At 45.0% G+C, this 22,567-nt stretch overlaps 2 protein-coding genes across 3 annotated transcripts; one reads left to right on the top strand and one right to left on the bottom strand.

Annotated features, from left to right (window-relative positions):
- Positions 1 to 9: 9 nt before the first annotated feature.
- Positions 10 to 4,805, top strand: cdc6 (cell division cycle 6 homolog (S. cerevisiae)). Its single transcript, XM_027018288.2, has 12 exons — positions 10 to 116; positions 685 to 948; positions 1,043 to 1,288; positions 1,498 to 1,697; positions 1,810 to 1,964; positions 2,052 to 2,158; positions 2,342 to 2,481; positions 2,789 to 2,889; positions 3,526 to 3,596; positions 3,857 to 4,032; positions 4,158 to 4,298; positions 4,386 to 4,805. Exons 2-12 carry the CDS (start codon positions 708 to 710, stop codon positions 4,473 to 4,475), a joined length of 1,668 nt encoding a protein of 555 aa, XP_026874089.1. The 5' UTR covers positions 10 to 116; positions 685 to 707; the 3' UTR covers positions 4,476 to 4,805.
- A 102-nt stretch (positions 4,806 to 4,907) lies between these two features.
- On the bottom strand, positions 4,908 to 22,567 carry jupa (junction plakoglobin a). Of its 2 annotated transcripts, XM_027018286.2 has the most exons (16): positions 22,392 to 22,567; positions 13,129 to 13,181; positions 12,734 to 12,904; positions 12,160 to 12,413; positions 11,684 to 11,922; positions 11,268 to 11,469; positions 10,923 to 11,067; positions 10,477 to 10,580; positions 9,872 to 10,210; positions 8,703 to 8,855; positions 8,341 to 8,460; positions 7,995 to 8,145; positions 7,264 to 7,385; positions 7,117 to 7,162; positions 6,838 to 6,956; positions 4,908 to 6,127 (listed from the first exon to the last, which is right to left on the bottom strand). In XM_027018286.2, exons 2-15 carry the CDS (start codon positions 13,139 to 13,141, stop codon positions 6,841 to 6,843), a joined length of 2,175 nt encoding a protein of 724 aa, XP_026874087.2. In that variant the 5' UTR covers positions 13,142 to 13,181; positions 22,392 to 22,567; the 3' UTR covers positions 4,908 to 6,127; positions 6,838 to 6,840. The 2 variants fall into 2 exon arrangements, with proteins under 2 accessions (XP_026874087.2, XP_026874088.2); XM_027018287.2 differs by lacking the exon at positions 6,838 to 6,956.

The following is a 22,567-nucleotide window of genomic DNA, read 5'->3' as shown; positions in this document are numbered from 1 at the left end:
AGTAAACGTCAGAGGAGAGAAGCGCGCCAGTCTGTTAAACCCAGCAGAAAAGGCGAGGGTTTAAGACGTTTTGTGAAGGAAAGCGGACAGAAGCTTTATAATCGTACATTAATCTGGTAAGATACGAATGTGCCTCAGTATCGTTTGGTCGTGAGAAGTATGTCAAACTGTAAGACTGATGTTTTTGTTCAGATTTTGACCTGGTGACGACACTTCGGCGCCAAGCGTAAAACGAGTTTGCTTTGTAGCTTGCTAGATTTTTGGTTTTGTTGGTTTGCTCGCTAGGAACGCTTGCTATTTGTTGGTTTTACGGTCGTAACTGCAGGTTATTATGGTTAATAGTGTGTTCAGCGAAGTTTAATGCACATATCGGCAGAGATGGCCCTAGATGTTTAAAAGCAAATGTAGTTAGCTAGCTAAATAGGCTTTGAGGCTAGCTAGCTAGTTTCACGTTGCTGATAAATCTAGGCATGTTTTCTTTGATTTGTAAAAAAGGCAATCTTACTAGCTAACTATACATCTTGGCTTACATATCTTAAATTCTAGAAAACGTTACGACTGCAGTGCTGAGTTGGTTATATAGCTAGCTAGCGCAGTGTGGTGGAAAATAATTATGCAGCAATCACTACCATTAATGACTGACGACTGCTTTTCCTGCAAAAGATAATTTACCTTTTCGTTCAGGTCTGCTCTCTAGTCTCGAGAAAATGCCCAACACGCGCTCTCAAAGCCATCCCACCCTCCAGTTTCCCAAGCGCAAGTCGTTCAAGACAGTCTCCCGCTCCAAACGTTCCCCTCAACCTCCAGAAAATGGAGTGGCCGTCCCTCTTTCTCCGAAAATGTCTACCGTCGAGGACGTCCGAGACACTCCTCTTTCTCCCAGAAACCCCGTGCTCAAAAGTAGCTCTCTGTCTGAAAGGATACCCCTCAGCCCACGCAAGCGTACAGGTAAAAATAAATAAGGGAACGTGCCTTTAATCAGTTCCTCTGGCAAACTGGTGGTCGTATGCGTGTTAGACTCGAACACTTCCGTCTGTTTCAGGTGATGAGAACGCATGCAATCTGCCTACCCCTCTGCAGGGCTCCCCTCCCAAACAGAGCCGCCCCTCTCCATGTTCCCCTCGCAAGATATCTTTTAATGAGAACACCCCTGTCTTTAACTGCCCCCCTCAGTCTAGCCCCACATCCCCCTCTACCCGCTCCTCTCCCAAATGCCCTCGGGGGAGCTTGAGTACTGACTCCTCAGCGCCGAAGGAGGTCCCTGTAACACAACGTTTTGCAGAGCAAAGTGAGTGCCATTTATTAATAGTGATTTGATACTTGTTTGTGTGCACAGTATTTGAGTGAATGGAATAATTAGTTTATGATGGTTTACCGCCTCTTCCTTTTGATCCCTGTACATTTTCATTGGGTTCTGACATTTTTCAAACATTGAACAGATATGTTTATGCTGTTCTTTTTTTTTTTTTCTTTTTCTCTTTTTCCTCCTTCCTTCAGAGTCCCACTACCAGAGTGTGAAGCAGGTGCTCCACACAGCCGTGCCAGAGCGACTGCTCTCGCGCGAGTCGGAACGGGCCGTCATTGTCTCCTTCCTTGAGAGACACGTTGTCCCCGGCAAGCCCTCCAGTCTCTACATGTCCGGAGCTCCTGGGACCGGGAAGACGGCCTGCCTGAACTGTGTGCTTCATGAACGCAAGGCAAGTTTTCAGCAGAGGAGGGTGGGCAGAAGGCTCTCGAGCAGCGCACAGACGCAGCAACGAGGGTGCCCTCGAATGACCCTGACTGCTGTGTTTATGGCTCGTGTGGCAGGCTCTCATCGCAGGGGTGCAGACCGTGGTGATTAACTGCATGACGCTCCGCAGCTCCCAGTCCATCTTCCCTCTGTTGGCTGAGAAACTGGGAGTCTCCGGGGGACATGGTGTTGGCCCCCTCGGGAAGCTGCTGACCAGTTCCGGCCCCACTGTGTGAGTGCATCAAAGGGAGATCTTTGCTGTTGGATTTGTGTGTTTAAGTAGCGGGTTTAATTGTGTATCTCTGTACGTCTTTGGCAGTCTGTTGGTTCTGGATGAGATGGATCAGCTGGACAGCAAGGCCCAAGATGTCCTCTATACCATCTTTGAGTGGCCTTATCTTCCTAAGTCTCGACTGTGCCTCATTGGTGAGTGTCAAATGGTCATTATATGAAGATTTCTTTTTGCTATGTGGTGTCAGTTTCGTAAATTTTAACCACCAACATGGAAATGAACTCTACAACTGGGTCAATCAATGGCATTAACGTTCTCTTAACAGCATGTGTGTGTTTTAAACATGTTTTGTGCAAACGTGATCCTCCTATCCACAGGCATTGCCAACGCACTGGATCTGACGGACCGTATTCTGCCCAGACTGCAGGCCAGACCTCGCTGCAGACCACAGCTCCTTCACTTCCCCCCATACAGCCACCAGGAGCTGATGGCCATCGTCCAGGACCGGCTCACGCAGGTCAGGCTCTCTTCACATGCGCTTGCACGTGCACCCGTGTTCTCAGTTTCTCAGTTCATGAGGTTTAAATTTGTTGTAAGTAGGCGAAAATGCTAAGTTGATGTTTATTGAACAGGTTTTTGTGGTAGTAATATCAGTAATTGGCTTTTTCATTTTTAAATTCAAGGTTAATACAACTTTACAAGAGTATGAATACGATAATGCATTTATTTCTTTCCTTCCCGTTTTTAAGATTAAAAGAGGTCAAATGAGGCCTAAAACATTGCTTCTTGCGTTGGTGTCATGGCTCCCTCTCTGGTGCTCGCAGGTGTCTGGGGAGGCTGTTCTCGATCCAGCTGCTGTGCAGTTTTGTGCCAGGAAAGTGTCTGCAGTGTCAGGCGACGCACGCAAAGCTCTGGACATCTGCAGGTACAGGAACACTTGATGAATCTTTCAGACCATCATGCTGTCAAAGAGCCATGTGCATAAGAGGTTTATAATTGGGCTACGGCACACAAAATGTGCACCATGGTATTTAATGCCTATTCATATAGTTACAGTGGTGATTATTAGCGCACCATTGTCAACTTCCAGCTGGGGTTGTTTGTGGCCTTCTGAGATCCTCTGCATATACTCCCGGTTATTGCAGTTTTCCCTCATGCTTACCCCAAACAAACCAAAGATGTCAAATTTATCAGTTGGCTAAACGGGCTCTATATGCAGAATTTTGTTCGTTTGTTTTACATGGTTGGATCATCCAGTCCATGTTGGCTTGCTACCGTGTAATTTACTATTGCAGAGGTTGAGGTGTGGTAGTTTTAGCCAAGCAATGAATCGTTAATGTTTTGGTGATGCATTTTTTTCCACGTTTGCATATCGCACAAACAACAAAACATGCAGGCAATACACGTTTACGAGGATGTTACCACGGCAATTTGCTGTTAGTCATGTTAAATTTAGTGATGTTTTAAGAATCTGGCCCAAAGTGTAATTCAGTGGTGTCCTTCCTGCTCTTGGGACCTGTTCTGAGACGTTTCCCTTCCTCTGTTCTGCTATTGTACGCAGGAGAGCTGTAGAGATGGCCGAGGCAAGCAGCAGGGCTAAAACGCCGTCTGAGTCACCAGCAAATACGAGAGGTGAGGGTACGGATTAATTAGTCTGCTGCTTTTGTTTCTGTGAATTGATATCGAGCAACAGGAAGACATTTCTGTGGTCTGAATCGCCCAAAGGGGTATCGGCCTGGAGCTTTTAACCCTGTGGAAGGCTTCGGGGGGCCACAGATTCATTTTAAAAAGCTGCTGCTGTGCTAATATGGTCAGGGAGCATTATCAAGGCATCGGTTTTGCCAGTTCCTCAGCAAGTGTCTGTTCCTGACGGGATGTGTGTCTTGTCCCAGTGTCCCGCGTGAGCATTCCCCAGGTGGCCCGGGTGCTGTCAGAGGTGTATGGGGACCGCATGGCCTCCGGTGGAGGGAGTGAGGGGGAGAATTTCCCCCTGCAGCAGAAACTGCTGGTCTGCTGCCTGCTCCTGATCACACGCCACGGCAAGAGCCGAGATGTTCAGCTGGGTAAGGTGAGTCTGGAAACACACGGAAGATTCGCCTTCCACTGTTCGCTGCTGTTAACCATGGCTTCCATCATTGCTGACCTGCAAACGAATGTTTCGGTGCTCATGGCCCGTTTCTGTTGTGCTTGCAGTTATGCGAGGTCTACAGTAGACTGTGTCAGCAGAGGCAGGTGGGTGGAGTTGGCCAAGGGGAGTGTCTGTCCCTGTGCACCCTCCTGGAGAGCAGAGGTATCTTCTCCCTCAAGAAGGCCAAGGAGGCACGACTCACCAAGGTAAGTGAGTACCACCTGCCTTTCTCTCCCTTCTTAATGCGAGGCCAAGTGGAAGCTCGCTCACTGTGGTGGGGGTGGTGTTCTCAGATTTCTCTGAAGATTGAAGAGAAGGACGTGGAGAATGCGTTAAAGGACCGTACGCTACTGGGCAGCATTCTAGCTGCAGGCCTGCCGTAATGTTTCCATGACGACAGGCACCTTCACACCACCTTGTACAGATATTTATTTTGTCTTTTTTCTTTTTAATAAATGCATTATAAAGTCAGTAAGAATGAATCAACCTCCATGGATTGTGTACCAGTGATTGGCTTAATCGTACATTGCAGTAGTAAATTTTTATTATTTTTTTTTTGTGTGCATTTTGTTTTTATCAATTTTACAGCATGTTGGTAAATACTTTTTAAGAGGTAGTTTAATTTTTATGGATATCCAAGTTTTTGTATATGGGTAACAGGTAATTACTTGGTATGCAAATAATAAAATGGCTTTGTTTGCTTGCATGAGTAACTATTGATATGTTTTTATTTTATCCTTTTGAAGCATTGTACATCCCTAAAGCTTAAGTCGTTTCCCCATCCAAGGTTACTGTAAATAACAACAGATCTGCAGTGAGGAAATGATTTTAATTTTTATTTTAATTTTTTTTTTGTACAAAGTATGAAGTAGAAACACTTATAAAGACATCAGGTTTTCAATAATCCCACTACAAATTAATGCTCATTGTGAAAAGACTTTGGTGACAACTCAAGTTCTACCCCGTGTTAGTGTTTATACGTACATCACTGCATTTACAGTATTTGTCTATGTAGTATATAGCAAAATAAGAAATCGGGTTTCTAAAACTTCACCAGACTTGCAAGGTGTTTTTTCCCCTCAATAGTGTATTTACATCTTAAGGTTATTGATTGTGTGTGGCAAAATTCTGGAGCCAGATGTTGGTATAAGATATCAGAAGGCCCGGGTCCAGACTGCACTCGAGGCTATTGTCCCTACTTACATTTCTCCAGCGGGAACCAGTTAGACAATTTAATCACAACATTTTCACAAACTGGCACGGCATAACTATGAAACATCCTTATTATGTAGTTACTATTTAAGAAAAAAGGTAAAACAGGTTAATGCTAATGTTACCATTTTAGTAATTTCACTAAAGACTTCATTTTGCAAGTCAACACGTTCATTATATTTCTTTACAGACCATTGAAAGCTTGTGGTTATATCACAAGACCCTTGACTACAATTTTTTTATTTCACAACTTTCTCAAGAAATCTTGCCCAGCCCTAGCTTAGGGCTAACAATGCTGTACTGTAGTGAATAATTTATTGCAAAGAAGAAAAGTGATGAAGCTCAATTGTGGGTTTTAGCATCCATATAAGACCAAATTTTCAGTTATACAAGTGGAGCCACACTGGACATACCTGAACTAAAGTCAGAGATTTAAAGCTCTTCAGTCTTGGTGCTGGCAGTGTTTTCCAAAGTAAAAGTAGTTACCAAAAAAATGAACGATTATTCACTCGGCAACACAAATCTGTTTGGGAGTGTACCAGTCCTCTTTCCACCAATGTGTTTACAACCCCACCCCCTTAGTAAGAGCTTTAAAATACAATATTTTCTACCAAAAAAACCCCCAGTGGGGATAGTTGTTTTTATGAGCAGGTGGGGTTAAGTGATCCCAGATTCTCTCCCACATGGCACAGTGATAATTGCGTATATAGTACAGCAGTGTGTGCAGAGGCTGCTGGCCCCAGGAGTCCCGCTGCACTTGCAGGGTGACTGTTCTGGATCGTTGCTTCTCTTACTGATTTTTGGAATTCAGCATGTCACCATTCTGTAAGAAAGAAGAAACACATGTCCATGTTACTGTCTGTTTTTAGGTTGTTGGACTCAGTTATGCTGAACCATGTGATTTATTACACTGTGGCAAAAAATAATCATAAAAAAAAAAAGTTTGAAGCCTTTTATTGCTTTTCTCAGTTACACTAAAAATACTCTGAAAAGGAGACTGGTTTCAGACTGAGAGTCAGCTGGCTGTGAAATGGCTGGGTAAGTTGGGTGTTAGCTGTAGCCATGCTCAGGAGCCAGGTGTGAATGTTCCTGATGCTCTTTGACCCTGCTCACGTGAAGCCAGATCCAGACCGAGACGCAGGCTGCTTCACCATCACTGCCCACTGTGACGTGGAGCTCCATGAGTCCCTCACAGACAGTATGCAGCTTTTCTGACAGCCTCAATGTTCTTCACAATGGGCATCTACTCTTGTTTGGGTTTTTATTCACTGTGCCTGCCCACTGTGGTACTCTAATAAATGGATCAAAAGAACACCACCACAGCTCACCTGAAACCCCAAGACCACCTGCAGTGCAATGGCAACATTCAACAGTAGCCAGACACAAAGGCAACAGGACAAATAGCATTAGCAGGTGTGTGTGTGTGTGTGTGTGTGTGTGTGTGTGTGTGTGTGTGTGTGGATAGGCCTGCGCAGGAACTGTGTTTGGAGAAGAGAGAGCAGAATAATCTGCTTAATCTGTTTGTGTAATAACCTGTTAGCAGCCGTCATAGGCTCTGGGCATTGTGTCATAGGCTAGGAAGTCATCAGCTATGTCGTGCTCTGTTCCTGTGGGATCAAATCCATACGTAGCAGCAAAGCGTTGTTCAAGCTCTGCAAAACACACGTCAGCATGGCATATGTTGCTTTTGCACTGATGTGGCGAAGGCAAATTAGGCATCATCTCTAAGCCTGCTGAAAGCTTGCTTGTTTTCTGCATGACGGCACATTTCAAAACCTTCAAAAGCGTGATTAATTCATGCAAGGTACTGACCCATATCTTGTCCATATGCAGATTCCATCATCGTATTGCTATGAGCCTAGAGAGATCAAATAATCTCAAGTGTCAATAATAGCCTCAGCAAAATGTCAAAAGTCAGTAAAACAAAACACTCAAATGCAGCTTCATATTTGCACTCACCATGTCCCATGCTGCAGGGTCGTGTTTGAAGAGAGAGTGGGTGAGCTCAATAGACACACGTTTTTTATAGTCTGCAGTTTTGTCCTCAGAAATGCGAAACAGCACAGCAGCCGCATAGGTAGCTGATGGAGAAAGGTGGTAAAATAGAGTTCCAGCGTTTATCCTGTTCCAGCCTCCTTCGACTCACATTTGCCATGTCTTTTCAGAGAGTACACGTCGTCCCTTGGATCTTATTTTAAACTGTCTGGCTATGCTCATTAACACAAGCCAGAAGGCAGAAATGTGAAATCACTTGAGTGTTACAAAATCACAGCAGCACTTAACTTCTGAACCTGAACTTTTTTACCTCTGCAAAAGAAAAGGACAACCGACCAGCAGAGGGAGCGCACAAAACCTGACTAATTGAAAGGTGCCCAAAAGACATTTCTGCTGAAATGTTTTAATAATGCAGTTTTCTATAAAATGCCAGATAATTTACTTTAAATGAAGCTTACCCAGTAAAATGTTTTAGGGACTAGCCTTTCACTAACTCTGCATTTTGACCTGAAAATGCATCTGTGGGTTGTATTGCCAGTGAAACAATTCAGGTTTGACTACATAATTTAACGTTTCACGTGCAATATCAGATCTCCAGATTGCACCAGACATGTCATGTTTACATCTTTTCCCACTGGTTCTGTTGGTGACTACTCCTTTGATTAGTGTGGGGTTCACTCAAGCCTCTTGCTCACCGATGCCCTCGTTGCTGGAGTGCAGAAGTTCCATGAGGGGAGAGGCGGCACCTTCGCTATCAATCATAATGGCCGACTGCTTGTCCAGAGCCAGTTCACACAGCGCGCCAGCAGCCACACGTTTTATGTTATCCACCGGGGAGTAGAGCAACTGTGCAGAGAGAGAGAAAGAAAAAAAATGTTATGCAGAACACACACACACTCAACCATGAAGCCCCACCCCTGGACAAAGGAAGTGCGTTAACACTAAGCAAGGAAAAGCGAACCAAAGCAAATTCACAAAGACCAAGACGTGTGGAAGGGAAAGCCAGGTTAGGTTGTTTCAGATGCACCTTCCAGCACTAACCTGCACAAGCAGGGGAATGGTGTTCATTTCGACCATGAGGGCCCTGTTCATGGGATCTCTGGCCAGGATGTGGAGTGCTCCAGTGGCCCCCTCTACAATCTCCTCCATTCTCACGCCATCCTAAGCAGGAACCACAGAGGAGAGGACATGTGAGACCGGGAATGTCTACCACTCGTTTCTGTGCAACAAATCGCCAACCCATTGAAGAGTAGTGAGGGTGAAGGTCTCTCTCTCTCTCTCACACACACACACACACACACACACACACACACAATCTGATGGAGCCTGGATCAGTCTTACAGCCTGCTGCAACATTGGTTTAACAATGGCTCAGTTTGCCTTGATGGTTTGTCATAGCCTACCTGGTATGTTTGCTGGCTGGCTGAGCCATGCTTCTGAGCATCCTGGTGGGCATTCATTAGCAGATTGACAAGTTTGGAAATGGCGTCCACATCTCTAAGAGGTGCCTGATTGGCTGGGCAAAGTGCCAGGTTGCGGATCAGGCCCACCACAGCCTGAAGAACAGACAGCACAGCCAGTAAGGCCTTCATCCACTGGCACACATCTGCCTCAAAATACAGTTACAATCTTGTAGGAAAATATCTAAAACAAATCTATTTTTAGCAGTGTAATACTCAACTGAAAGGTATTTAAGTTAAATCCAATTGGGTACTTGTAAGAAGATTTTTTTATTTGCACTAGACTTGTCTTGTTTAGCAACACCACTCATACTGTAGAATGCAAGACAATTCGTTGTACTGTGTCTGTCAGTCCAGGACAGCATTGACATCTGGGTCTGGCAGTATCTCGGTTAAGGATATTTTTGGACTCCAACCTGTTTGTGCTAGATAAGGACTCTTTTCTGAGTAGGCAGCTAAGGTGCTTTTGTATGTTGCTCTGGTTAAAAGCATCTGCCAAATTCCATGAATGTAGATGTACTTTCTTTGTCATAAAAAACATTTTTTGCTTTTGTTGTTATTGGTCAGGGTAATGATATGCAAATTACATATATACACATATATCTGCATTTGTTAGTGGTTAACTTTTGTTTTAATCCCTTATGTGTTAACACCATATACTGGCAGTCAGAGTTTTGTTATTGTAAACTAAAACCAAAGGAAAGGAAAAATTCATCTGAACAACTGGTCTTTTCTGTCTGTGATAAAATTGGAATCTCAGGCCTGTCCAAAAAACACTAATAGTTGGTTTATCCAGTACATGAGGCTGGGTACTGGACTACAGGTACGAAAGACTAAAACCAAAACTGACAAAAAAAAAGTGATTAAAAACACAACTAAAAACCTAAAACATTTAAATGGTATTAATAAAAAATTAGAACACAAAAATAAAAACTAACAAATTAGAACTAGAAATCTAGAAATAAAAACCAGTATATCATTATAAAGCACCACCACTAAAACTTTTAAAGCTATTGCTAACAGCCGTGTACGAGAGACGATATGCCTGGTTTTTCGCTTCTGGGTCTGCCAGTACATCAACCCCCTTTCTCTCACTTCCACCAGTCAGTCACCTTGACGGCAGGCCAGTGGTATGGCTTCTTCAGCAGATTTACGACTGGAGGGATGCCATAGTGGCAGCGCACAGCTTTCTGGGCCACCTCGGCGTCCGGGTGGCGGCTGGTCAGATGGCGCAGGGCGCAGGTGGCCGGCTCCGCCACGTCCTCCTTCTCTCCGGCACGCAGCAGAGCATGGATCAGGGCCTCCACGCCACCGCACTGAGTCACGTGTGTCTTGTTGTGCGTGTTGTTGCACGTGAGGTTGGACAGGATGCCAGTGACGCACGCGAGCATGTTCACATCGTCTGTGGAGAGGAGGCCGACCAAGACCTGCAGGAGACCCTCTAGGCCGTCCTGAAGGACAGGGTGGACAGAAACGATTCACATCCCAGCACCAGAGACACTTACAAAATAAGGCAGACACCGCATCTCACTCATCTGCCGGAGAAGACATCAAATAAATGTGTAAATAGAACAACCCTCCCCCACCTTTACAGCCATTTTCTCTTCTGTAATATGTGATTTATTATTAGCCATACAGCTGCCAGCTTCTGTATCCGTGCAGAAAGGGAAGAAACGGGAGTTGGGGAGTGGCTGGAATAAGGGATCAGCACACAGACCTGCTTGGTGGCAGCATCAGACAAGTTCCTCAGAGTCCACAGACAGTTCTGTGTGAGGCGCTGGCTAGAGCCAGTCACGTGCTTTCCCAGAGCCTGCATTCCACCTGAGGGGAAGAGGGCGTAGTGAGACACACACACACACACACACACACACACACACACACACACACACACACACACACACACACACACACACACACACACACACGGTTAATTACCTATGCACACACATACCATACATATTTAAATATTTATATTCATTTTAGTTGTTTGCTTATAGTAAGGGGTTAATATTTAGATAATGTATAGATAACCAAGACAAAGCGAGCTAAATAAACCAGCAGTAGAGGCTGCAATCCAGCTCTCTCTCCCTACGCCTGAGACTCCTCAGAGCCTGTCTGCCCTGCCAACCGACCATTCGGGGTTAGCCCACCCCTCTCACTCACCGGCTTCCACGATAGCAGGCTTGTTGCTCGGGCACACGGAGAGCACCTTGAGTACGCGGCTGGTGGTCCACAGCAGTTTCTCGTAGTTGTAGTTCCTCATGATCTGCACCAGGCCCTCAGGACCTCCGTTAGCCAGTATGATCAACTGTGAGGAGGCCAGGGACAGAGAATGAAGAGATTTGGAGTTCAACGCTCACACTGACCTCTCCCAACGTACCCAGTCCACCAATGCTGGAGCACTTTGGCATGGTCGCTTTGCTGTCTGTATTCAATACCACGTCATAACGCACAGAACAAAACAAATAGTTTAGGCATATACACAGGCACACACAGACATGGACACACCTTGCTCTCCTGGTTGCCGTAGGAGAGAAGCTGCAGGCAGTCCGTGGTGATGGCCAGAAACTTCGGGTTGCTTTTTTTCAGCAGCGGCACCATCTTCTGCAGACCGTCGGCCAGGCGAACGGCCATCTTGGCCCCCTCCTGGTGCAGGAGGAGGTTGTGCAGGGTGGTGATGGCATAGAACAGCACCGACTCCACTGGAGAGCTGCAAAACGCACATCACCTGGTTCGCACAAGGTGCAGCACACTAGGGTTCAAGTCATGGTAGTGATGCTGGGATCAGACCCTTAACCATCACATTAGCCCACCCCCATTACGTTCTGAGACTCGGAAGCATGGGTAGATATCAATAGGCTTTTTGACGTGCCTGGGAACACCGCCCTCACACCGCCCTGGGCTACGGGGGACCCGTGCCTCACCTGAGCATGCGGACGAGGGCGGGGATACCGCCCGACTTGAAGATGGCCAGCAGACCCTCGCGCTGGTGTGACAGATTGTGCAGGATGCTGGCCGTGGCCCGCGTGGTCTCCATGTCGTTGGAGTTCTGCATGGCCCGCACCACGGCCGCCACCACCTGCGGCGACTGCACCAGCGCCCGCCGGGAAGCCTCCTTCCGCGACAGCTGGTTCACGATTTGCGCCGCCTTGTTCACCACCACCTGTGCAAGCGCACGGGAGTGTGTGGTCAGAGCTCAGCGCTTCAATAGCTTCTGCTCGCTTTGCAGGAAGACGTCTAAATCCCTGACATGAATGTTTCTATCAAGCTTAAGAGGTGCCTTCTCCTCCATTGAACTGCACAGTCAGTTGCCATATAAACTACCAAATGATGTTTACCATACAAACAACTAAGTATGTCTTTAAGGTGTGAAGACGACAGGTGGTGCGGACACAGACACCTGGTCGTCGTCGTTGAGCAGCTTGGTGAGCTCTGGCACGGCGCGCGTGGCCAGCTCCGCATCGTCCTGGTAGTTGATGAGATGGACAATGGCGGTTTTGAGCAGCTGCGAGGGCTCAGCCAGCTTCTGCACGTTGCTCTGCTGGGCCGCGTCCACCTGCGTAGACAGCACGGTCATGCCCTCTCCCACCGTCTCGGGGAACATGGCCGCCCTAACGCGCTGGGACCGGGTTATGGTGTACTGTGACTCCAGGTCTGCAGGATATAGGGGTGGGGAGGGGTGAGGTGACAAGGAGAACGCAAGAGAGAGAGTGTGTGTGTGTGTGTGTGTGTGTGTGTGTGTGCACATACAGGCAGCACTGGAGTAAGGTTTAAGAACTACTAGCTAGCTGAAAGAAGTCCCTTGTCCTGACCTGATTTCAGACAGCAATATGATAAGTGTGAAAAGTTGACCAATCTATTTAAATTTCTGCAATAAAACAAGACATTCTTGCGTAAAATGAAGTGAGTTGACTGCGGTGTTGCAGTCTCTGTATGTATGTGTGTATGTGTGTGTGTATATATACACACACTACCTGGAGGGGTCTCTGTGACTGTGGTGGTCATGGTGTATTTCTTAGAGTGGAATTCTGTGCCATCGTCACCATCTGAACGCACTGTTGTGGCTCCTGACTGGAAGCCTGAATCTCCTGCATAATGTGTGTTCTGCCATTCTGTAACCTTCACCACACCCTCACGCTCACCCACTGCAGTACACACACACACACACACACGTTGTTAAGTAAAAACATCAGTTCACTGTAGTAAAGTGTGAATCAACAATGCTATTCCTATAGTCAGAAAAATAACATTTTATGCAACAGTTATTTTCAACTGATTTGTATTAAAATTGACAATTTTTATGTTTTAAGTTTCGTTTCATATTTTCATTCAACTTTTATTTTAACTTAACAACAAAATGCTGACTTACTATACATTGCCATCTTAACCTCCTTGGCTCTAGCCTAATCCAAATTTTAAAACCTGCAAAAGAAATATTTGTTAGTCAGACAAACTCAGTTTTTTTAAAGACTTGTCAGTCAGTGGGTTAAGAAGAAGGTGATCGTATTATTTTCAGCTTGAGCAAAGGCTCATGGGAAACCTTGTTTGCGCCGAGAGGGTTTAGGGGAGTGGCAAGTGTGTGTGTGTGTGTGTGTGTGTGTTGTGCATACATGGGGGAAGAGGGAGAGGCACAGCTGTGTGAGTGGAATGCCAACTGCAGATTTCATTGTGACCTTTGGCCCCGGTCTCCACCCACATCATCAGCGTGGGACTGAAACAGACCAGGGTAACCACAAGCACTCATCAGACCGGCTTGGCGTGATTCAGCCCCTACACACCCATGCACACCTAAGTCTGCCTCAAGGTTCTCCGGAACAAACCAATCTCAGCTCTCAGTTGCATTCTCCAGTACCGTGCACCATATGAATCCTCCCAATTGAAAATGCACACCCAAGCACATAAACCAAACAGAAACAAGCACTTACAGGCTAGTGCAGGACATTAGAAGGGAGTAGGCAATGAGGTTTTGCTCATCAGATGACATCTCATTTTCCTGCACACCTCACTCCTCCACAGGCTGACTTGCCTCATTTCACTTTCTTCTCCTCATCTTTCATTATTACCCCCACCGATGTGCACACATTCCACCCTCTGCATTCGCCCTCTCCTAATTCCACTTTGTGTGTGTGTGTGTGTGTGTGTGTGGGAGAAACACACGATGTTACTGACTCATCAGGGTGCTTTTACTGTTCAATGACAAAACCATTGTGAAATTCGTTACAACTGCAGACTCATAGAAACCTGCCCTGCAATCAGAATCTACTGCAAAGTACAAAACAAGCACCAGAACACATTGCTCTCTGAAAGCAAACGGATATGAGAAGGGTTCTAATGCAGAAATCCTCCCGTTTCAAACGGGCAGTTCAGCACGCTTATCTGTAATAAAGATTATTATTATAGATTAGTGGTCTAGCAGCCTGGAGTGGAGGAAGCTTCTGACAGCTCAGGCTCTCAGAGGCATTCTGAACTTCACAGCGGTAACCCATCCTCTGACCAGCAGGAATGTGACACATGGCAGCGAACCAGTCCAAAGCACAAACACCGCAAAAACAAGTGGACATGTCTGTATATAAAAAAGTGAATAATATGGATTGGGTGTGGGGATGGTGGTTCACGTTAAGCTTAGGGCAGTCACAAACTCACTGACACAACCTGTAAACACTCCAACTCAAAAGTAAACATGTTTACCTGTTTTAAAAATGTTTTTAAATAATGGAGAGGAGGGGTGAAAGGGTAAATTAGTGCTTTTGTACCAATTCTATATAGATCCGTTATAGGTAAACAGGACACCAGTATTCTGTGTATATATTAAGATATATATTGTTTAGTTTTAATGTTGTGATTAATAGTTCATTTCTAGATTGCCAGAAGTCATTCCTGTATTAAATTTAGCTAACTTACATAGCAAGTTCTGACAGGCAGCTAGAACCGCCTAGCAGCTACATAACAAGCCATTTTCATACTAACTTGCAAGCACTTATTTAATTTCAGAAAAGGGCTAGTGTATTTAGATAAAAACCAAACAACAAATTTTTAAAACATGTCCTAGGCTATTTTAATGTGACAATATCAAAATGTCATGAAAGAAAGATTCATAAATTCAAAACATAAAATTTTAGCACATGCCTTTTGAGAACGTATGTGTTGTTCAATGAATACACTGTTACACCTTAAAATATTGTGAGGATACCTACTGTTCAGATAACAGACTTGCTCTGCTCAAAATCGAGCTGCGCCACAGGTGCCTGTGTGAGCTGCGCCAACTACGTTAGCCTTGAGCTGAAAAGACGCCTTGTTCGGTGTGGCCACAGACCTGATTCGAACAAGCACAAACATGCAACAGGTATGACTAGTGTCCTCCACCCAAGTGCCTCATCTCCACTTCCCTCCAAACGTATGGGTGTGGGCATTTTCCCAAGCCTTCTGTTTAGCAAGCACCCAGTTTGACTGTTTAGAATTCCCACGCCTACAACTAGTGAAGATGTAATGCACCCCGTTGCATATTATTACCAGCTGCATATTATTACCATTGAATATTATTACCAGCTGCATATTATTACCATTATCATAGCCAAGCCAGAGGATGTGCACACTCAAGTTAGAGTGGCTAATGGCTAACGGACATTAAATGTTGGCCACTGTGTGGAGCTGCAGATGCTTTGTCCACAACAGTTGACCGCTAAGCATTCTGAGCTTCCTTCCAGGGCCACACTCCTTCAACCTAATTTCCTATAATCACCAGATCTTATTCCTTCATTATTTCACAATTAAACGAAACAAGTGCTTTCACATAGGAACTGATATGAACATTTTGAATGTGATAAGCCTACGCTGCCTGCTGGCTTGTTGCTCACTACACCTACATAAGCCACAAATCCAGCAGACAGAATTGCGAAGAAACTGATACGATTGTTTGGAAAACCTTCTAAAGATGACCACATGTCAAGGATTGCTGCAGGAAGCGTGATGACCAGATAACACACTGCTGCAGACTTTGGACTTAGGCCCAAAGTAGTGTGTGTGACTGTGGTTAATGAGTCACATTCTCTCACTGTACTTCCAGTTTTCTATCGAAGAGTTGACCTCAGGGAAGACGGCACACCCTCAGACAGGCCTACCGTCTCTCAGAGTCCGTGCGGCCCAACGTTACCAAGCACCCCGAACGACGAGCCATGAGGGGCTCGATCTTACAGAGCAGCGGAGACAAAGAGAGAATGAGGCCTGCCCCGTTAGGGCAGAACCATGTGGCCCGGCCCGGCCCAGACCAGCTCTAATCCTGGTGAGACATTCCTCACCCAGAGTTCTCCCTCTCCCCTTCTCCCTCATTAGGTGCTGACTCACTCTCTCGGTATCTCCCATACCAATCTCTCTCGCTTGCAGCCACACCCAAAGAAGGGAAATCAAACGAACCGAAGCAAATAAGTCAGAGGGTTGATGAGTACTAGGAATGAAAGAGCCAGTAACTGTAGTCTACACAGATGCACTGCATTTATTTCTCCGTAACCCTCCTTCCCCTCAGGGCTGACGAGCACCGTCACATTTAGGCGGGGCTCGGGCGTGTGCAGTCTGGATAGTGAAAACACTGAGTTCTTAAATACTTAACAGTCAGTAAGCACACAGCTTTTCACTAATGCCAGTAATTACAACTTAATAAAACCTAACTGTGTTCATTTACATGAGTTAATTGTGTACCAAATACAAACTGAGTTCTGGTTCCTTCCTTCTCTAAAACGAATCTCTCATAGAATGTGCTTGAAGATCATTGCTGATCCCCAAATTCCCAAAGACAGCAGAGTACCATTAACAAAACTGTAGCAACAATCAGAGAAGAGGGCAATTCTATTCAATCAGCTGTGTTCATCAGAGGCCAGACAGACACAGAGATGACGTATTCGGGGAGCCCACCGCCTTCCCGATAGCGGTCCTCAGTACAGGGAGCATAAAACGCCCACATGTACACTCTCATACCCACAGAGTTAACGGCTCTGAAAGCAGACGGAGCTACCAGCTGAGCCCATGCTGTTAAGAGCCTGTGGTCAGCGAGTGCTCCCCTGACGCTGGCTGGCTTCCGCTGTACAGCAAGGGGGAGGTAAGCTAGCAGGTGGCCGGCACTGAGCTGGCCCCGTGGGGTGAACTTAACCCTGGGGCAAAATGCCCTCGCATGATCATACGTTGCAGATCCATCAGCTTGCTCGGGCCATTTCACCGTAATTATAGCAGCCATGAAAATAACTGCAAAATCCATTATGACCAATTGCATTATAGATCTCTACTGCAGGTTTCTGTTTTTTTTGGGTTTTTTTTGCAAAGAGAAAAATAAGGCTGTGGAGTAATTAGGAACCTACAGAGCCGACTGTGGGAGGGCCAGCACAGGGAAGACAAGACTCACTACGTAATACTGGGCTGGGCCATTAGACACGGATGATAAGGCAGTAAATGAGTAAAAGGGATGTTCCAGCAGTGTCCCAGTCGCTTCCACCCAGCCACTAGGCTACTCTCTAAAAGACACCCAAACCCGCATGTGATGATGGTAAAAAGAGACAAATTGAAAAGTTACACAGCCTTCAAAAAATGATCAGAATGTGAGTAAAGTGCGCTAGATTGATTCTCTTCCACTTGTTAGGTGGGAGAATTGCAAGTACAGAGCTCAGTGCACAGGCCATACGAGAGGCATCATCTAACAAACTAACAAATCATGCACTTTTATGTGGCACTCAGGAGTGAAAGCAGTCTGGAAGCATGTGATGCTACTTGAGGGCAATACTGGTCGTTCTTGTTACAGGACTGACAACTGCTTTCTACATGCTCTGACAAGCTCTAACATTCTTTCCTTTGCAGGGGGGTAATTTGCATGGAAAGGCTGAAACATTACAGCCATAAAACTACCAAACAGAAAAAAGGCCAAGCAGTGGCTGTGCACGGGTACTAAGCAGAGTGCCCCTCATCTCAGGCATGCATCTGGGTGGATAGCCAAATAACTGGACCAATTAGAAATAAGACCTCTACGGAGGTCTGCAAAAGGTGACCACCCTGAAAACAGCAGGACTGTCTAAATCTCCCATCTGCCATCCCATTACATAAGGCAGCATGAACCCCGTTGACGTTGTCATGTTTTTACTGTGCTGAAGTATTGCTAAAGGTGTCACAGTTCTGAGCAATGTCCAGCTGCACCTAGACATAGCTAGCAAGTTACTGCATATTTATTTTTATGCAGAGTGTAAGACCACATTAGAATGTTTGCTCCCTGCATTCTTGAGGAGAGCAAGAGAGAGGAGAGAGAGGAGAGGAGAGAAAGTGTTTGAATGAGGGAGAGAGAGAAGGTGACAAGTGCCCTGAGTGACAGAAGAGTGAATCAGGCTCGGTTCTGGGTGACTGATCCACTTCACAGAAGCAAGAGAAGAGAGATGCAGGATGGACCGATTCAGTTCACAACCATAACTGGCCTTACACCCCTATGCTTCTTCTGTTCACTGTAAATGAGAATGTTAAAACCAATCAGATGAATACCTGGACTATAAACTATAGACTCGTCCTATGAATTCCAGTCTTTATTCCAAGGTTGGTCAGGCAAATGTCTCTTATAAAAGGGCCACAAAATTAATTTACTGACATTTTAGCAGGATGCTGCTATATGTCCCATATTTATCTGCCTGAACAATTCAACCAATTTGAAATGGCCAAGTTAACAGGGTTTAAGCCTGTAATGCAGCAGTGGAAACTTCATCTTCAGGACACCATTCAGCTCATTTTGGGTTAGCAGCGAGGCTGTGTGCTGACAAGTATGTACGAGGTTGTTTATGTCACAGCTGAGTCGATGTGGTAGCTGGAGAGTATTTAATTGTTTTTAAGGAACCTATAGGAATCTGAGAAAAAGAGCAAATCTGATGAGACACTGAAGAACATGGTCTCCCAGAGTGAGCCTGGCTGTGAGCAAAAAATAACCAACTCAGTAATGTAGTAAATGTTTCAGTGAAACAATACAGCCAGTAATCAAACTCAGACCAGTACATGAGGAGGCCATATATGAAGAAAAATAGATTGTATATTTTTAATTTTTCAATATTTCAAAAAGAAAGACCACCAGAAGGTGTAACTAGCAAAATCCTGAGTGCAGTCTTGGAAAGGTATTTAGGTTTGAGGCCCAGCTGTGCCATTTGCTGTCTATGGTTAGAAGTCTCAGAGTCTGCAAGTGGCTATGTTCTCATAAAGGAGGAATGATGGCAGGACATGGATGTTTAGCACTGTGTCTCAGTGAATGGACATGTCCCCCAGCATCACATGGACACTACGCTGATGTTCGCCACCATCACATGGTGACAGCTGAGACCAAAGCCGCTGGTGTTGTACTGTGGAAGAGACCTCTCTACACTGACAAAAATAATCAAACTGGACAAAAGCTGCCAACACATTTAGTTATCATATTACAGGGGTCAAAAAAGGACAAAATGAATACTTCCAAAAGGATTTAGGGGCATTCCAACCAATAATGTGAAGTAAAAGGGACAACTTTTCAGACTGTTTACTCAGCAGACACCATCTCTGATGTGTGAAGACTTGCTGAATAGCACTGTCTCCACACCCTGTCCTGGTTCCTATGAAGCTCTCCTTACTTCTCTTGAGTGTGCTGGATTAAGGAGTGGTAGCGGCTGTGCTGAAGGACATACCCAATTTCTCCCACATCATAGACTAACTTAAGCGGGAGAAGAACAGCCATACGCACACACCCCACTTTACCAGGAACATTTATTGACCGCAGGTGCCCAGTTCAAGAGCATTTCTGTTACTGTGCACAACTTGTGTTCTGCTCCAATTCTTTATCAATACTTATACTTTACCCAACAGTGATAGTGAGGGATAAAAAACTCCAGCAAAACTGCTATATAGCTGATAAACTTGTACCAGCAGAACACCTGCTAAAATGCAAGAATCATGTGAGTGACACTGTTGTATTGAGAATGTCTGCCAGTAATCCAGTGATTAACACACACGATCCGTTCAACAGTGGCGCTCTGGTCAGACCAGTGATGAAAAGGCCTGAAGGCAGACTAGCTAATTGTTCATGGCAGCACGAGGGCTATAGTCCGTTACTGCCCAACTACAAAACACCATGTTTGCCTAATACACCAGCACGTGCGGCTGCAGGATATTTGTGAGAGATGTCCATTCACCACTCTGGCTTCAAAAGTAAAACTCTGCTAATTATTTGGAAATCTGACAATTTCTAAAGAGCATTAGAGGTCTTTCAAAAACTTCTTAGGGTCCATCTTTGAGTCAGAAGGAAAGCTGCTTCACTTCATCCACAGCAAAATATGCATTAAGTAAAATATTTATCTTAAAAACAAACATGGGGACAATTTGTAATTCTTTCCTTTGGTTATTAAAGCCCAAGTCAAGTGATCCAAATATAACAAATCAATGACAAATCAATATAATCATGTATTAAAAATGCAAATATTAATTCTATTTATATGAGGCAAAAGTCTCACAGACACTAAACCATGAGAGAGCAGTGAATGTATAATCTGATTAAATCAAGTGGCCACAGGCACTGACACACATGGACATCACACGTGACAGATATGTAAGAGCCACAGGTGCACATTTACAGGCATAAAAGGGGAGAGACACCATGAGAAACAGAAGTGAGAGACTGACCCAGTCAGAGTGAGGCGAGCTAAACGAATGAGGACAACAATAGCATTTTCCCTTCTGAAAGTGCTTCAATAAACTGTATGATCACACTTCTCTGGCTTTCCTAATGTAGGGCAGCATCAGGGAATTAGACAGAGAGGGAGATCAGGGCTGCTTTGTGTGCCCAGAGGCTGCACATTTCTGCCTGAAAAATGCATGCAACCAGCACTTCTGACCACTTTTGTGTTTTTTTCAGTAGTGTGAAGGCCACGAAATAAGAGAGTAAAGGTCTATATATGTGCATGCACGCACACACACACACACACACACACACACACACACACAGCTTGTATGAGGATGACTATATTCTATATTCACCATCTACTCTTCCTTGCCATCTATGTGAACAGGAGTCAATAAGTCTTTTTTCTGACTATGAATTCCAACACAACTGCACCATTATCACAAACTTACAACTGAGGCTTATCTGGATGATATGCTGCCATTCTGCAGTGTACTCTCTTAGCCCTCAGATTGTTTCAACATGTTTGACTTATAAGAAAGTAAAAAATAAGTTGTCATTATTCTCATTCATTCCTCTTAGTCAACTTCCTTTAAAAAAACCAAAAACAGAACTGACGTTCAGAATTGGAACAGGGACAGAAAGTCCATCTTTAGATTTTAGTTGGCTTAGCCTTTGTCAAGCTGCCCAAATTCATGGCATTAAAGTTTGAAGAAAGCAGTTTAAAACACATTCAGACTGCCACTGACTGAGAACATGCTGAATTACAAGACGTCTGGAACTGGGAGAGTGGATATAAAGAAATGTTATTTCCTTTGAGAGATATAAAACACTCCCTTGTGTAGTAAACAGGAATCGTATTTTACTATAAAGCGATATCGGCATTGCCTCATCTGAAATAAATCGCAGTGTGTTGCTGGTGCATGCAGACAGCTGCTTTAGTTACATCTTATCTCAGAGAATTAATCACTGTGTGAATCAAGATCATACTATAGCCCCACCCAGGTCCTTACCTAACCCTAACTCTCCCCAACACACATACACCCGCCCACACGCACACAGAGAAATGATTTTCACAAAGAAAATGCAGTGACAGGGTCTTTTGAATAAAGTGTTCTGACTGAACAAATTAATCACCTTTTCGTATCTGCTCAACGACCTTGCTCAATCTTGCAACTTGTAACAAAATGTACTCTGCAGACAGCCCGTACCACAAAAGCGCTTATCAAGGTGTCACCAAGGTGTGGCGTCGGGGCCAGTAACTCAAACATCACATATAAACTAAACGAAACCCTGCAGCATATACAACATACAAATGGCCACATCAAACACCTGAGCGACAATATGAAACAAAGTTGTACGTCAGGGACTACAGGGTAATCCACGGCGTGAACCTTAGACACAACGAAGAATGTGTTCTAGGAATCGTGTTATGGACCCAGACCTATATCCTGAGAAACGATTTTCCATATTTCTTCCGGTGATTTGTGTTGTCTACAGTTAACACTGGGAATGTTTTAGCACCACCCCCAGAAAAGAAAAGGGAAAAAGGATTGGAAGAAAGATAGCTAGAAAAAAGAAAATAGCAGTTGTACCCAAACATCTTTCGTTTATCTTGTAGTACAGTATATGAAGGAAACGAATTAGCGTATTCCAAACCAAACGAGAAGGGATCGCAGACGATTCGCCTTTAAAACGTGGAATTGCCGTAGGAAAAGTTCGCGTCCACAGAAACCCAACACACGGAAGTGGGAGAACATTTCTGACTCAGGTAAACCTACACCGACAGCCTACTTTAAACAAAAGCCAGTGCGGCTATTTTGTCAGATCTCTGCTGATTTATGTGCGATTCTAAGTGAGAGACGCAAAGAAAACATAAACGTTGGCGACGCAACCTACGCAGAATAACTTTTGTAGCCTGGGACACACGTTGGGTACAGTAAAACCGCACACAGTCAGGTCCTTATTATTGAACCTACCTTTCGAAATCTTCTCCCAAAATCGGAAAAGACTGTGATCCAAATCTGAACTTCTCGAAAGCTCACTCTTCAGGCCAGTTTATGTAGCCAGCGATTGCCCTGAACTGCGCCCAGAACGAGCAGCCTGCGTAAGCCGGACAGCAGAGCTTCTCCAGGCGCTCCGCCCCGATACCAGA

Source organism: Electrophorus electricus, chromosome 26 (assembly GCF_013358815.1).
Source record: "Electrophorus electricus isolate fEleEle1 chromosome 26, fEleEle1.pri, whole genome shotgun sequence".
Classification (NCBI taxonomy): Eukaryota; Metazoa; Chordata; class Actinopteri; order Gymnotiformes; family Gymnotidae; genus Electrophorus; species Electrophorus electricus.
Note: the sequence above shows the minus strand (reverse complement) of the source record. Positions and strands in the feature narration are given on the sequence as shown.

Bases quoted from the DNA above. Each gene is read 5' to 3' on its own strand.
- jupa (XM_027018286.2), bottom strand. The intron at 10,581-10,922 runs GTGAGTGAGAGG...TCTTCCCCTCAG, and splicing joins GCCTGCTATCGTGGAAGCCG to GTGGAATGCAGGCTCTGGGA. The intron at 8,856-9,871 runs GTGACTGACTGG...TCTGTTCTTCAG, and splicing joins ACCACTGGCCTGCCGTCAAG to GCTGTGGTGGGCCTGATCCG.
- cdc6 (XM_027018288.2), top strand. From the start codon at position 708: ATGCCCAACACGCGCTCTCAAAGCCATCCCACCCTCCAGTTTCCCAAG. The intron at 1,965-2,051 runs GTGAGTGCATCA...CGTCTTTGGCAG, and splicing joins ACCAGTTCCGGCCCCACTGT to TCTGTTGGTTCTGGATGAGA. The intron at 2,482-2,788 runs GTCAGGCTCTCT...TGGTGCTCGCAG, and splicing joins TCCAGGACCGGCTCACGCAG to GTGTCTGGGGAGGCTGTTCT.